At 32.2% G+C, this 16289-nt stretch overlaps 1 protein-coding gene across 3 annotated transcripts; it reads left to right on the top strand.

The window, feature by feature from the left end:
• Positions 1–7190: 7190 nt before the first annotated feature.
• Positions 7191–15689, top strand: LOC124529738 (serine hydroxymethyltransferase). 3 transcript variants are annotated; one of them, XM_047103636.1, is made up of 9 exons: positions 7191–7206; positions 7861–8000; positions 8469–8701; positions 8936–9051; positions 9508–9668; positions 10426–10621; positions 12260–12531; positions 13944–14163; positions 15070–15689. In XM_047103636.1, exons 2-9 carry the CDS (start codon positions 7884–7886, stop codon positions 15306–15308), a joined length of 1554 nt encoding a protein of 517 aa, XP_046959592.1. In that variant the 5' UTR covers positions 7191–7206; positions 7861–7883; the 3' UTR covers positions 15309–15689. The 3 variants fall into 3 exon arrangements, with proteins under 3 accessions (XP_046959592.1, XP_046959591.1, XP_046959594.1); XM_047103635.1 differs by lacking the exon at positions 7191–7206 and having other exon boundaries at positions 7640–8000; XM_047103638.1 differs by lacking the exons at positions 7191–7206; positions 7861–8000 and adding an exon at positions 8049–8192.
• Positions 15690–16289: the final 600 nt, after the last annotated feature.

Here is a 16289-nt window from a genome sequence, read left to right as displayed (position 1 = left end):
TTTCTAAGAAAAACATCATCAGACTATGTAGCGAATTTTCAAAATTTGAGTATTAACGATATTATTATAGCCTTATAATACTTAAATTTAATATTTTAATGGTTAATAATGATAAGAGGCTTTAATTTGTACAAATAAAAAAAAAATATCAACTTAAAATTATAAATCATCTTGTAATCATTAAAAATAGATAGTAATTTAACAAACATGTCCTTGGGGTTCATAAAAAAATTGGGATTAAAATATCCAAATGATTTAATCATTACGATATAAATACTGTTGGCCTCAATGAAAACAATAGGCAAAACTAATTTAATTCTTTTCTTGGCAACTACTAAAATAATTAAGGTCGTTTGATAAAATTTTTATTCTATGATTTATAACTTTTTCAAATGCTAATTGTTAATGAATACTGAGACGAATGTAAGCCATCCGTAACCTATTGTAATTTCAAATTACGACTGAATTAGAATTATATTACGACACAATCATACACATCGGAGTAAGGCAGTAGAGCCATAGAGCTTGTAAATGAATTGTTTCGAGACCAGTTTATACTATAAATATATTTAGTTCATCTGATTTCATGTCAAAAAATCTATAATAAATATGAGACAACATCACATACATTACTCTGATCCCAATGTAAGTAGCTAAAGCACTTATGTTATTGAAAACCATAAATAACGAGGGTACCACAAACACCCAGACCCAAGACAACGTATAGAACTAATGATAATCTACATCAACTCAGCCGAGAATCGACCCCGGAATCTAGGAGTGGCGTACCTATGAAAATCGGTGTACACACCACTCGACCACGGAGGTCGTCGAAAATGAATTCTTGATTGCTAAAGAACCAGCGAATCTTAATGACATGACAAATATTCTTGCTAAGCATTAAAACTATAATATAATATGTGATCAGAGTCGTAACTATATATGGGGAAATTATTCTAATATAATGTTAGTGATTCGCCCAAAAGGGTTACGAAGGTCAAATAGCTCTGTGTAAAATCTAATAACCTTGCAGATCTGGAATTGTTGTTATAACCAATAATAACAAACTAGAACGGTAAAATGCTACTAACAACTACCGTCATTATAACATTATTTAAAGAATAAATTTACAATAATTTATATATAAACAAAAAAATTACAACATTTTTTTTTAAATATTTGCCTTAACGTAATATTAGTAGCTCATTGATTTATTGATGATGCTTCTTATTTTATTCAATGGATAGGGATTTGTTTCCAAAATAACTAATACTTTGAATAAAACAACAGCTATGATTTATATAATATGTATATAATTTATCTACAACTCAAATTAGGACAAACTAAAAGATATTGTCATATTCGAACTTAGAAAAGCTAAAAGATATTCTCGATGATATTTGTTCAAACGTCGCCATTTACTCCCACATATCTGCAGGGCTGCCATTTACTTTTGATAAAATTTCCTTACTGTTGCCTCCGTATTTCATCCTCCTTTGCTACTATTCGTAGCTACCAATTTTAACATCGTAACAATTGGTAGGTACCTTTTATCATCGATAACATCCTTTTATAAATACTCACATTTTGAAATTGGCAGAATTACTGGGCAATAACTTAATGACCATATTGACTAAATTGGAAAAAGAAATACGACGATATATTACTTGACACTACTATATAAATTATATATTTCCCATTTTGTTCTGTTTAGTTTTGCATCGTACAAAATTAGTATATTTTTTAAAATTCTTTAAAATTTAATTTATATAAGAATATTAAAAAGTAAATAAATAAAAGAAAAAGTTTTAATTATTCTCATGAATATTAGATGATTTAGGTAATCAAATGATACGTATTTCATTTGGCTTAAACATTACAATTAAAATATAAAAATAAGAAACACGTAGGTAATTACTTAAAAAACGACGAAAAAACAATCTTACAATATCACCTATATACTTCCATGGTTCTTTTATTATAACCTAGGTTGCAAAAATAAATTACCTATCGATAGTATGCTGTGATTTTTTTCAACCTTTACTAACCGAAATTAAGAGGTAAGATTCCTATTTCCTTTTCTTATAGGCCTTAGATATACACTTTCGAATTGTATTAGCTGATCCCATAACTCCGTTTTATTCAAATGAGCTTGAATTGCGAACTGTGTCACTTATTTAATACCCTGCATTTAACGAAATTGTCTAGGAGCAAAGCGGAAGTACATATATTGCGATCCGGAGTCGGAATCTCTCTATCGATTACCACAGAGTCCGTACAAACTCCAAAACATCTTCCTTCCGTCATCGATCGATTCAACAAACTTTGTGTCTCTGTAATGTTACCATTCTGTGAGCTGAGTTGATAAAAACATACAGCTGTTAAGATACTATACTAAATATACATCTCTCTTGATAAACTTTACTTCATTTCTGGTACAAGGGACACATTATAAAGGAATGTATTTATTTAAAATATATTTAATTACTTGCAGGTTTGTTCTAAAAATTTAATTATTTCATGGAAAATAATGGTAGGGATTAATTTATTCCACCTCCAACCAGGGGAATATTTTTTTTAATATGAAACAATATTAATCTAATGCCAACTTTATTTCCTTCTTTGATAAATGTGATTTAAGAGAAAAAAACACTTCTATTAATCTTCCTTTTATAAATAATTGGCTTCTAAGAAACCAGCCAGAAGGACGATCCATCTACGCAATTAATTAAAAATAATATAGCTAACTGTGGCTATTATGAAAAACTTGAGAATAATAGGTTTTTTTGTAAAAAATAAATTTATCCCTCACAAATCTGGAAGTATTTAACTAAACTACATACATTCTTCTTCAACGTAGGATTCCGCAAAATGTATATATTGACCTTAAATAACTTCGTTAAACCTTATTTTAAATACCCTAAGAAAATAAATTAGTAAGTTCTGTTTCTGCCCCAAACACAGTGCTAAGCAACGGGCCTTAATAAAATGTATAAGATATATTAATTCCAGTATGTTGTCTAGGAAATAATGTATAAATACCGAATTTTTTGAACAGGAGAAATCCTGAAATTAGAACTTAGAATTAGAAATAATACTTACTTACTAATGTACTTGGTATCATATTTTAAATTAACTATTATAATATTGTTGCATTAAATCAAAAAAGAAAGAAAAAAATCTACTTCAAATCTTCCGATTTTCACAGTTTTACCCACTCAGGATGAGTATTCTACCAAGAACCTACATGAAACGGGCGTGAGACACTCTTTTGAAATAAATACATATAACTTGGTACATACAATTAGCTTTATCTGCAAACAAACAACCATTTATGCCTTGCAGTTTCAATAACAAATTGTAGTCGAATTGTTTATTATTTCAAGACTGGATCATTTTATTAAAAATATATAAACTTTGACCTAAAAATTAATTATTAATATTATGAAAAGGAAACCTTGGAGAGTCTAGTTTATTATTCCTCCATGTACTTAATTACACTGTGGCATTTTTTAAATAATGTTTTATATTGTTACGCATATTATGTAGAATACTAAAATAAATATACTATGACGCAATTTTCAGAATACCAACTTTCTCTGTACAAAATTTTTGTATAAAATGGCATCTGGCTCCTACATTACAATTAGGTAGTAAAAAAGTATAAACATTCAAAAATTGAAGATATTGCTAAAATACGAACAATTCAAAATCTATTTTCTTCATTCCGAAATCAAGATTATTAAAATCATAAATATTTGAAGCGGAGTATGTACGAGTAATAAAAATATTTTTATCAGGTGTAATTACTTTTTTATTTTCATCAGAACTGAGAGTACTTGTATTGCTGGGAGTGACTTTTATGATTGAAAGTTATAGATGTTGAATATGAAATAATATACAAGATTTTAAAGTATATATGGAACGGTTGTGGTCTGGTGCTGTAGGTATTTTATCTGTAACACAATATTATTTTTAAAAACTTTGTTTTCACATTATTCAAAATTATAAGAAGGTCATTTTAGGTTTTATATTAACAACTTCATACCTTTTTTATCAATCGCAAGGTAAGTGGTTTGGTTATGGACTTTTGGTAATTAATAAAATTAACTATGTATTACTTCTTATTTGCCTTTTACTAGCAATGCATTGCATATTTTTCATCGTGTTTGAGGGTTGGTTTTTTGATAAATCAAAACAAAATAACGATAGAAAATATTCTGTCTAAATTGACTAGATATCGCGACATTGTTACGAGTAACTTTTATTTAATAATAATAATATTTTTTTGTATAATAAAGCAATACCTTTCTATCACAAAAAGAGTAGTGTAGCTTCAGATTATTTCTTTTTCTTTGAAACAGCCGGAAGAGACAACACTCACAATAATTACAACTCACAATACTTTTTCATTATCGATGACTGCAAGAAAACATAACCTAAATATATAAAAACAACGTAGTCATTGCAATAAAAACACATAAAAAAGTATTTTAATTAACATATCACTTTCAAACATCTATACCTACTTTAATAAAGTATATTAAATTAATTTATACATAAAGTTAATTGTAGACAACTTCATTTTTATACTATTGCCCTCTTTTTTATTTTTATCATTACTATAATGGATTGTTAGATAAGGGAGAATTTTTTAAACCCGCATTATGATACGATAAGCTTTACACAACGTAAATACTATAAGAAAATTATGTATCTATATTTTATACCATATTAAAATTACTATAAAGTACGCACGTAGTAACTTCAGTTTTATACGCTTTTTTATTACAAATTATATTTCGGTATTAAAATGTCAATCTGATAGGATTTCTCCGATTTTTTTATAACTTTTTATACATAAACTTCAAACCGCGGATCGTATCGGGGTTTTCGAAAAATGCTCCAACGATATTGGTGCAAACTTCAGTATACCATTTTTACATACCAAATGCCAATGACGAGATTAAAACCGTAAGCAGCTTACCGAGAATTAATTAGTCTTCAGTGCCTTTATTGCATTGTTGACCTATGTTGCCTTGCCTGTGATGTGTTTTTACTTTTAGTTATTTTTTACTTATATAAAGTAATTAAACAGATATAGCCACTGCGATTAATATTTATAGATCTGCTTAATAAATTTCACCTTCAAGGTTGAATGACATAAATAAGAGATACAAAAATATATTTTGTATCCATCCAAAATGTATAAGATATTTGCGGCTTCGTAGTTATTCAACTCATTGAACTAGTTTGTCGAATAATGCGTTTGTGCTCAGCATACGTAAGTAAGACATTGACTAAAACACATGTTCTTGGACTCAATAATATTCTAAGATTCATATCCTAATAATGTTACTTTCATTCAAAACAAACAACAACAAAACAACAACAGCCTGTAAATTCCCACTGCTGGGCTAAAGGCCTCCTCTCCCTTTGAGGAGAAGGTTTTGCAACATATTCCACCACGCTGTTCCAATGCGGGTGGGTGGAATACACATGTGGCAGAATTTCTATGAAATTTGTCACATGCAGGTTTCCTCACGATGTTTTCCTTCACCGCTGAGCACGAGATGAATTATAAAGACAAATTAAGCACATGAATCAGCGGTGCTTGCCTGGGTTTGAACCCGCAATCATCGGTTAAGATGCACGCGTTCTAACCACTGGGCCATCTCGACTCACTTTCATTCAATAGTTAAAGTGTTTATTGAACTTTCATTCAATAAACACTCTAATTAATTAAATTAATGAAAGGAAAACAGACACTGGCAGTCTTTTTACATTATTACGAAATTTAATGTAATTGAAAAATAATATTTATGTAAGAAAACCTGTATAATAACGAATCCTAAACAATTGACGAAATTGTTAAATATAATACCTATATTTCATCCCTATATACAAAATCCACAACAACAGTCCGTAAATTTCCCACAGCTAGGCTAAGGCCTCTTCACCCTTTGAGGAGAAGGTTTGGAACATATTGCACCACGCTGTTCCCATGCGGGTTGGTGGAATACCCTTGTGGCAGAATTTCTAAGAAATTAGACACATGTAGGTTTCCTCACGATATTTACCTTCACCGCCGGGCACGAGATAAATTATAAACACAAATTAAGCTCATGAATATTCAGCGGTGCTTACCTGGGTTTAAACCCACAATCATCGGTTAAGATGCACGCGTTCTAACCACTGGGCCATCTCGCCTCATCCCTATATTACAGGTTAGTTAGTAACTTATATAGGGATAAGTTTACCTCAAAATATAGATAATATTAAATTGGAATAACAAATAGGAACAACATATGGCAAGCCTTTCGTGTTAATTATACCATTGATACGTTCCAGTGACCTCTGCTAGAAGACTCAACAAAATATGATTACATTATCGGTAAGACTCTCATTAGTTGTCATTAAGGTTCGATTAAATATTTACATAATGCTTAAATTTAGTAAATACTTATAATAAAATAAGGTTCCGCATATAATTATGCAATTTTACAACAACAACATTTTATTTTCATGACTATTATCTGTATAAGTTGTGGTTAACTCTTATTTACTACATATCCTACAATCAAAGACAAAGAGACATTTCAAAATTTTTAATGTTTTGATATATTCCCTACATCCCATGATAATGTTCCAATTTAAATCATTTTCTTTATATATTTTCATACTGAAAACATAGTATGTAATAATAGCACTATAATAATATGCAACTGAAATGTTAACAAATACTTATGAAATGTTACGTCACATAAATCTATGCCATTATTGTAACAATACAAAGTTATATTATAAATGTTTTTACATGCATGGTTATCACTATTTCTTGCCTAGGATAGATTAATACCACAGACACTGTTGAAAGCCGTTGTAAACCAATTCATTCGTTCGCCACTCAACAACTCAGACCCATAGGATAACAGATAAAATACTATTCCTATTTCATCCTAATGATAACACTAATTTAGGGTGTTATGTCGAAATTAATCCATAATTTTGCAATATTTTAACAAAAAAATATATTTACATTTCTTAAGAAAAGAACCCTGTGTTCGTTACTTATTATCAAACATTCATATGAATTTCCAAACAAACCATTAACATGCAAAACATTACATAACAACTCAATGAGCACCTCATTCACAATATTTCTCTTTCGAGGATAGTGTCAGTGTAGTGTGTTATACCACATTTATAAGTAGTTATAATTAAACTTTACAAAAATTGAGTACATGCAACTTGCTTTAAAAATTAAAGTTAGAATTGAATGACACATTGATTTATTGTATTGCGTTAGTTTATCAAAAATGCGAAAAAAAGGTCATTAATACGAATAAATAAAAGAATGGTTTTGCAAAATAATAATTATTATTATTATAAATTTATTTCTTAAATATTTGGTAACATTTCGTTTCTTTATTTGTGGTCTTATTTAAAAATATTTAGAAAAATACTTAGAAAACTCCTTGTATTGTATTCCCTCTGAATATTTTTATTTTTAGGTTATTTTCACACTAGTGTTACTAGTTAATATAAAAGTCAATAACAATAAACAATTCAATATTATCTATAGTATAAATGCACTGCTTTTGTCAATTTCAACCGAAGCCAAGAAATGAATATTAATTACATGTTTTGTATACTTGCTGAAATAACTGTGAATTATGAACACCACTATAATATTATTTTACTGTTGGTAGGCTTGTTTTCTGTGGCGCTAACTGATATGTCAGAATACATTGAATTTTGAAGTCAAAAGTTTATAAAGTTCATAATGGGTTATCACTAATGATAAAAATGATAGTTGTTTATGAAAATATTTAACATAACGGAGTATATTTCGATCAGATCTAAGAAACACCACTAAAACAATGATTAAAAAGGTAGCTAGTAGTTGCTTCTATTTCCACACTCGAAAATTTCACACTTACCACCTCCAAATATTGCGAAGTCCAGTGCAAAAAGTGCAAGGAAAAATCCACCTTATGGTAAGTTTTGTTTTTTATATGTTGTAACCAAAAACATTCCACGGTAGTTTAACTATTAACCACTTGTCCACTTAATACTTGTTTAAACTTTAAGTTGGAGGTTAGATTCATAAGGTGGACCAAAATCGATATAAAAACTAAAAATTAATAAATTGTAATATTAAGTGAATATTTAAACTTTACAACAGTATTGTGAGTATGAACTACATTTTATCTCTTACAAATATTTTAAATTACGTCAATGTTAAGTATGAAAGCATGATCGCAATGATGTTTTTACGTCGCAGCAAGCTGCTACATAACTTTTGTTTACGATTGCGTTACATCGATATCAAAGTGGGGTCAGTGGTTTTAGGTCTCTTTATTAATAGACCTTTATAATAGTTATCACTTCAGTTTATATTTTGTACTAACTCGAACTCTAGTGTCGAATATTTTTTTTATATTTATAATTATTTGTATTTACAGAGTAATTTCCAATTAAGAAAATTACAAACAAGTTCAACAATGAATACTAAACTTTTAAATGGGAATTTATGGGACACAGATCCCGAATTGTTTGATATTATCAAAAAAGAAAAACAGCGTCAGGCAAGTGGCTTAGAAATGATAGCCTCTGAAAATTTTACCTCTGTGCCTGTCCTGCAGTGCCTTAGTTCATGTCTTCACAATAAATACTCTGAGGGTATGCCACATCAAAGGTTAGTTATTTGTGTTATTAAAACAACATAATCAAAAGCCTTAGAAATTATTGTACAATACAATTACACCTTTGAATTTATCATTTGCAATAATTATATCCACCATCCCACATCCCTGATTAGCGTGGTGCAATACTCTAAAAATCTTCTCCTCAGAGGGAGAGGAGGCCTTAGACAGAAGTGGGAAATTTACAGGCTGTTAATGTGAAAATATAAAATAAAAATTTATTTCAGATATTATGGAGGAAATGAATTTATAGATGAAATAGAGATCCTTGCTCAGCAAAGGTCATTAGAAGCATATAAACTAAAAGCTGAAGATTGGGGTGTGAATGTCCAACCTTACTCCGGTAAGATTTTTTTTATTTTTATGATATATTCAATACAAAATTTCAAACCCTTGGAATTCCTTTAATAGTCAGTTTAACTATTGAATTACATATTCATTTTAATTGTTTAAAGATAGAAAATATTAGCTGATGTAGATTTCTGTAAACTATTAAAGTAATTGATTGCAAAATGCACCTAATATATTTTTTTTTCAATCACAAAGTGTATAGTTTAATGTGCATTTATAACCTGACACAAACACATACCAAAGAAACAAACAATAAATAACTAAATTCTGTATAGCTTTTAAGAATAAATCTTCTTTAACTGAATATTATAAAATAAAATGATAAAAATTTATTTCAAATAAATATTATTTCAATTATTACCCATTTTGTGTCAATAAGAATAAGAAATATATGTAAAATAAAAATTGTATTTAATTTTTGATTATTTTCAATAAAATTTATCTCCAGGTTCACCGGCTAACTTTGCGGTATACACGGGAGTTGTAGAACCCCATGGTCGTATCATGGGTCTTGACTTGCCAGATGGTGGCCATTTAACTCATGGTTTCTTTACTGCCACCAAAAAAATTTCTGCAACTTCTATCTTCTTCGAAAGTATGCCCTACAAAGTAAGTAAGACATATTTTAGTTGTTAACAAATTATTTCCCTCTTTAATATTAGTAAAGTAAGCCCGCGGCTTCGATAAAAAAAAGCCTATATCTTTTCTTGGCGTTTAAGTTTGCTTCATATCAAATTTCATCAAATTTGGTTTAGCGGTTTGGTCGTGAAAGCATGACAAACAGACAGTTACTTTCACATTTATAATATCAATATAGATTGATATAAATAGAGCTAGGCAAAAATATTTCCTACTTATATAAAAACTTAAAAAACATATATTGTTATGTTATCCTACTACTATTATAAAGGCGAAAGTTTGTATGTATGGATGTTTGTTACTCTTTCACGTAAAAACTACTGAATGGATTTGAATGAAACTTTACCACAATATAGCTTATACATCAGAATAACACATAGGCTACAATTTTTGAGGTTTCTAATGTGAGGTCGTAAAAAAAACACATTTTTTGCGCTCACATTGCAAACGCTGACTGAATCCTACAAGATAGATCAAAACAATGTACTACAGTATTGTACAACTTAAAAAGGTCTACAAAAAAGTCCGTGATGGTATATGTTTATCTCTTAGGAATAATCCAGAATAACCATTTTTTATCCTTTACTTTGTACGAGAAATAATGGCTTATTTAAGAAGCGATTTTAAGCGATTACTAGACTAGACGGGACGAACCTGAAGTCCACGCGAACGAAGTCGCGGGCAAAAGCTAGTTATTTATAATAACTCCTATAATTAATCTTTACAGGTAGATCCTAAGACTGGACTTATAGATTATGATAAACTAGCAGAAACAGCTAAGCTTTTCAAACCTCGTCTCATCATTGCTGGAGTCAGCTGTTATTCACGCTGCCTTGATTACAAACGCTTCAGGCAAATTGCCGATGAAAATGGTGCAATCTTGATGGCTGACATGGCTCATATTTCTGGACTTGTTGCAGCAGGTATTTATTACTTTTATTTAATTTATACAAAAAAAAAATCTATTAAAAACTTTTTTTACTTATTCACAATTTGTATCAATTTTTAACATAATTCCTGTTAGTTTACAATGTAACAAATAATAGGCATCAATATATATTTTTTAAATCAGATGGGACCATAGAGGATCACTATTCTACCTATTGAAGAGCACTAATATGCATATGATGGTATTTAAAACCCCCCACCATATTTGGTATCAAATTAATTTAATCCAGTCAGAATTACAGATACCTATAAAATGTAATGCAAAGATAACAAGATGGTTAAAATTTTAATTTGTTTACATACTGAAATTGTTATTAACTACTAAACTAATGATGATGAAATCAATATGATGTAATCAGTAATGTGCTTATACCTCTCACGAACACTTATCGCAAATAATATGACGCTTATATTGATCATATTGTTTATTATTTCTTGATTAGTTATTTGTATAGATCAACAATAATGTAGACAATGTAATGATTAGATAAGTAAACAAGACGTAAAATAAAAAAAAATGTCTACGATCATGGCAAATAGATGTTTTTTTTTTTTATGGAATAGGTTGGCGGACGAGCGTATGGGCCACCTGATGGTAAATGGTCACCATCAACCATAGACAATGACGCTGTAAGAAATATCAACTATTCTTTACGTCATCAATGTGCCATCAACCTTGGGAACTAAGATGTTATGTCCCTTGTGCCTGTAGTTACACTGGCTCACTCACCCTTCAGACCGGAACACAACAATACTGAGTACTGTTATTTGGCGGTAGAATATCTGATGAGTGGGTGGTACCTATCCAGATGGGCTGGCACCAAGCTCTACCACCAAGTAAATGTCTATGGCGCTGGCAAAATTTTCTATTAAAGAATCACGTTCATGAATGACTAGCTCTGCCGAATTTCCTCTCGGCCGGACCTTTTCAGCTCAACATCTGAAAGTTCCCACACTGCCAGTATACTACCTGGTTCGGCTCGGCATTGCAGCGCCGCCGGGAACGGCTTATTATTTCCAATTTAACCCATATAATTCTACCCATCCTGCCATGCAATTATGATTTTATTATAAACTGCTAGATTCGGCCACGCATTGTCTTATATCTATTGAAACCTCTAATACGCTAAATATTATTTAAAATTAATTATTACAAATTTAATGTCAAATTAATAAGAAATTTTTACGTGATAGTTGTTCTAGAAAATCAGAAATATTTTAAAGACATTGATAAATAATAGAAACCAGCATTCGTTATGTGACCATAGAGAGATTTTTCCACCATACTATATAAAATCTTGAAAAAGCACAAATTCATGTAGAATATCTGGTACCTAGTCACCAGATTTTCTATTGCTAAACCTAACCTTATGGTTTCCCCCAGACTGCATTCACATTTCTTTCACTTCACTTCTTTTTAAAGTGCCAAACCACATGTAAATAGAGTACTTAGCTAATAGTCATATGTAACAATAGTTATACTTATTTTGTATACTCATCTATTTATATAAGGTAATTTTTGTAATATTTCTTTTGCATCAATAAATTATTATTATTATTACATTAAACTCTAGCACTGTTCATTAATTCTATATATATTTCTGTTTTCACAGGTATTATTCCAAGTCCGTTTGAATACTGTGATATTGTGACAACGACAACGCACAAGACATTAAGAGGTCCACGCGCTGGCGTTATTTTCTTCCGTAAAGGCGTCCGATCTGTCAATGCAAAAGGAGAGAAGATAATGTTTGACTTCGAAAGCAAGATTAATCAAGCCGTATTCCCAGGCCTCCAAGGTGGCCCCCACAACCATGCTATTGCAGCTATCGCCACAGCTATGAAACAAGCCACCATGCCCGAATTCGTCGACTATCAGCGCCAAGTACGTGACCTTTTTTACGTTGATACTTATTATATTATTGGACGTCTGTGCAGTAAAACTTTATATTATACATAAAATAAAAAACTAATGCTATGCCATTAATAATCGGTCATACAAAAAGGCTTTTTAATCCTTAATAAATAATTAGTAATAGTATTGTTTAAAAGTACTCGTAGCCAAGGATACTAAAGCATAGAAAGCGTGTTCAAATCTTGGCAAACGTCACTGATTTTAAACATGCTTAATTTGTGATTATAATTTAAGCACATATTTGACAAAGAAAATACTGGCAGGTACGACACAACTTAGATGTCGCATCGACATAATTCGTAAAACCCATCACATCCGAATTGAGTACGCTATACCAAATTATCAATATTTATTTCTCATGCGAATATGATCTTTATACAAACGTAATAACTTGTAATATCATATGACCTAATATATTCGTCAATTTGACACGTCGATTTACATGCACTTGCTTTCTCTGCCGCGCGAATCTATAGTGACGAATAGAGTCGAATGGCGCGATAGGGAGCTATTTCTATTGGTTGTGTAAATCGGCAGTAATCGGTTTTATTTTCATTCCATTGCATTTTCCGATGCTACATCTAATTTTTGACGACCTCCGTGGTCGAGTGGTGTGTACACCGGTTTTCATGGGTACGCCACTCCGAGGTCCCGGGTTCGATTCCCGGCCGAGTCAATGTAGATTATCATTAGTTTTCTATGTTGTCTTGGGTCTGGGTGTTTGTGGTACCGTCGTTACTTTGATTTCCATAACACAAGTGCTTTAGCTACTTACATTGGGATCAGAGTAATGTATAGATAGCGCACGAGTTGAATGCAGTCGGGGCGTGAGGTAAAGAGCGGGAGCACCTCCCCCGCTGTCCGCACGCCCCTCCTCGCTCGCCCGCAGTGTAGTGTTGTTCCATCCTTGACAGCTATCGTACGCTTGCCGTGTTACCGCATTATTATTGTTGAAGTAATAAGAAAATTATTGGCAAAGAGATGGTTTGATTGAAGATACCATTGATCGATTTATAATTGAAGTCAGCGACGGTGAGGATAGTGACACCGATTCAACCATGTGTGAATCTGATGATAATAATAATAAATAAATTTTTGTGTCTTTTTTTTATTTCGTTTTGTGAAATAATTAATAAAAATGTATGATCAGTATTATTTTGCCTTTTTTTATTATGCTAATCTAGTAAAATTATCGATATTAATTACTCACAATATATAATGAGTAGTTTGGTCATCAATTATAATTAGGTCACAGCACTATCGAATTCCTGAGCTCTGCATTCAACTCGTGCGCTATCTATATGTGATGTTGTCTCATATTTATTTATTTATATTTAATGTGTGTCGTGCTATATGTGTGTGTGTGTGGTGTCGCGTCGCAGGTGGTGTCGAACGCGCAGCGGCTGTGCGCGGGTCTGTCGGCGCGCGGCTACGACATCGCGACGGGCGGCACGGACGTGCACTTGCTTCTAGTGGACGTGCGGCGCGCCGGCCTCAGCGGGGCGCGCGCCGAGCGCATGCTCGAGCTCGTCAGCGTCGCCTGCAACAAGAACACCGTGCCCGGCGACAAGAGCGCCCTCAACCCCAGCGGCATCCGCCTGGGTAAAGATAAATTAAAAACCTTTAACCTCGCATTTAAACCCCCCATTTTTTTTTTTTATGTTATATGTTGGCGGACGAGCATATGGGCCACCTGATGGTAAGTGGTCACCATCGCCCATAGACATTAACGCTGTAAGAATTATTAACTATTCCTTACATCGTCAATGTGCCACCAACCTTGGGAACTAAGATGTTATGTCCCTTGTGCCTGTAGTTCATTTATTTACCAGTTTATTACTTATTATATACTTATTACAGTTTGATTGAAATCGATGCTAATTTGATTCTGTAGGTCTATAAAGATAGACGCACACCGAGGCGGGCCGCAACGCATAACAAAAATTCTCCTGAATCAGTTTCATACATTTTGTATGAACTATCGCACACCTCAGGCTGGCCGCAACGGGCCCCCGATGAGCCTTTAAAGGCTCGCGCAAACTATAGCCGCGGCGGGCCACAACGCATTGAATTTCAAAATTGCGCCAAAGCACATAGCAGGCGCATCGGGCCGCACCGCAATCCAATATCTTATAATCGGTCAGGTTTTGGCAATCTAAGAAGATGGATAGTTCTGACGAAGAGCTTTTTTTTATTCAATCTACTTGTTGCGTCTGCTAACGCACACTGAGACGGGCCGCATTGCATCGCATAACATCGCCGCATAAATACGCCTGGCTAGTGATGCGCCAATGCGTTGCGATGCGGCCCGTTGCGGCCAGCCTGAGGTGTGCGATAGTTCATACAAAATGTATGAAACTGTTTCAGGGGAATTTTTGTTATGCGTTGCGGCCCGGTGTGCGCCTGTCTTAAGTGTCTACACTCCGTAATATAATACACTTTTATCTTTGTCTAAACGAAAACTTTCTTAGTAGGTATTAAAATTAATATTAAACTTCTTCCTTTCAGGTACGCCAGCTCTGACTACTAGGGGCCTAAAAGAAACTGACATCGATAGAGTGGTCGAATATATAGACAGGGCGCTCAAACTGGCTCAAGAAGTTACCGCGATATCGGGACCGAAACTAGTAGACTTCAACAAAACTATTACGGAGAACGCCGACATCCAAGCTAAAATTAATAAATTGAAAGAAGAAATTGAAAACTACAGCCAAACATTCCCTCTGCCTGGCTATGAAAATTACTAGATTATTGACTACTACAATTAAAAGAGTTTTTATGACTGGATCACTAACTAATCAACAGGATCCTAATACAATATGATGTTGAAATAGAAGCACCTCTGATAACATCAAAATATGCTTCTAACTTTCAAATTGAAACTGTTTTTATTAGAGTTAATTTGGTATCTCGAATACTAATTTAAGTATATATGTTATATCGTAAATCAGAAATGGATTATGCAAACAAGACACATTTAAAATTTATTGAAAAATATTGGTACTTGCCAATAATGTAAGTAAACGCATATAAATATGCATTTATTTTGTATGGTATTTTCCTATAAGTTCCTTTATTATGAATGTATTAAGAGTATCTTTAATTTTTTTAATAAAATTTTCAATGAATTTATCTTTTTAATTATTTTCCCTTAAATTTATCATAGAACAAGAACCAGGGACCAAAAATTAAATTAAAAAAAAAGAGCTAGACAATCAATACCAATGCACGTACAATAAATAAATATTTGTCCGATTTATTTATTGCATTTCATATTTTTGTGGAGGTATTTAATCGTTAATTAACCACAAATAAGATGGTCACTTAGCCATCTTATGGAATATCAGGGAAAATACTAGAAAAATGTGCTTTCCGTAAAGGTTTAATGTTAGATTATAAATGTTTTTCCTTAAAATTTCCATTGATACCATAACGAGTTTCAAGTCTGAGTAAAAACGGAGCATTTTCAAACATTCAGTTCTTTAGCAGAGCGCAGGACTCTCAATCTGTTTTCACAGAAGAATAGCACATAGTCTTCTTTTAGCATCTATGACCTATATGGCAGTTATCACGCTCAGCAGCAAAAGGCTATTCCGAAGACTATTGACTAAAGCACTCATGTCTTGTAAACAGCTGCATTAGTATTGTGCCACTTTTTTTACCACCCAGCGACTAAGGTGAGGTCAGATCGCCTCCTCTGGCACTAGGTCTATTCCTTATACAATCCA

The sequence above is a fragment of the Vanessa cardui genome, chromosome 5 (assembly GCF_905220365.1).
Source record: "Vanessa cardui chromosome 5, ilVanCard2.1, whole genome shotgun sequence".
NCBI classification, from domain to species: domain Eukaryota; kingdom Metazoa; phylum Arthropoda; class Insecta; order Lepidoptera; family Nymphalidae; genus Vanessa; species Vanessa cardui.
Note: the sequence above shows the minus strand (reverse complement) of the source record. Positions and strands in the feature narration are given on the sequence as shown.

Bases quoted from the DNA above. Each gene is read 5' to 3' on its own strand.
- LOC124529738 (XM_047103636.1), top strand. From the start codon at position 7,884: ATGATTAAAAAGGTAGCTAGTAGTTGCTTCTATTTCCACACTCGAAAA. The intron at 9,052-9,507 runs GTAAGATTTTTT...ATTTATCTCCAG, and splicing joins GAATGTCCAACCTTACTCCG to GTTCACCGGCTAACTTTGCG. The intron at 9,669-10,425 runs GTAAGTAAGACA...TAATCTTTACAG, and splicing joins TCGAAAGTATGCCCTACAAA to GTAGATCCTAAGACTGGACT.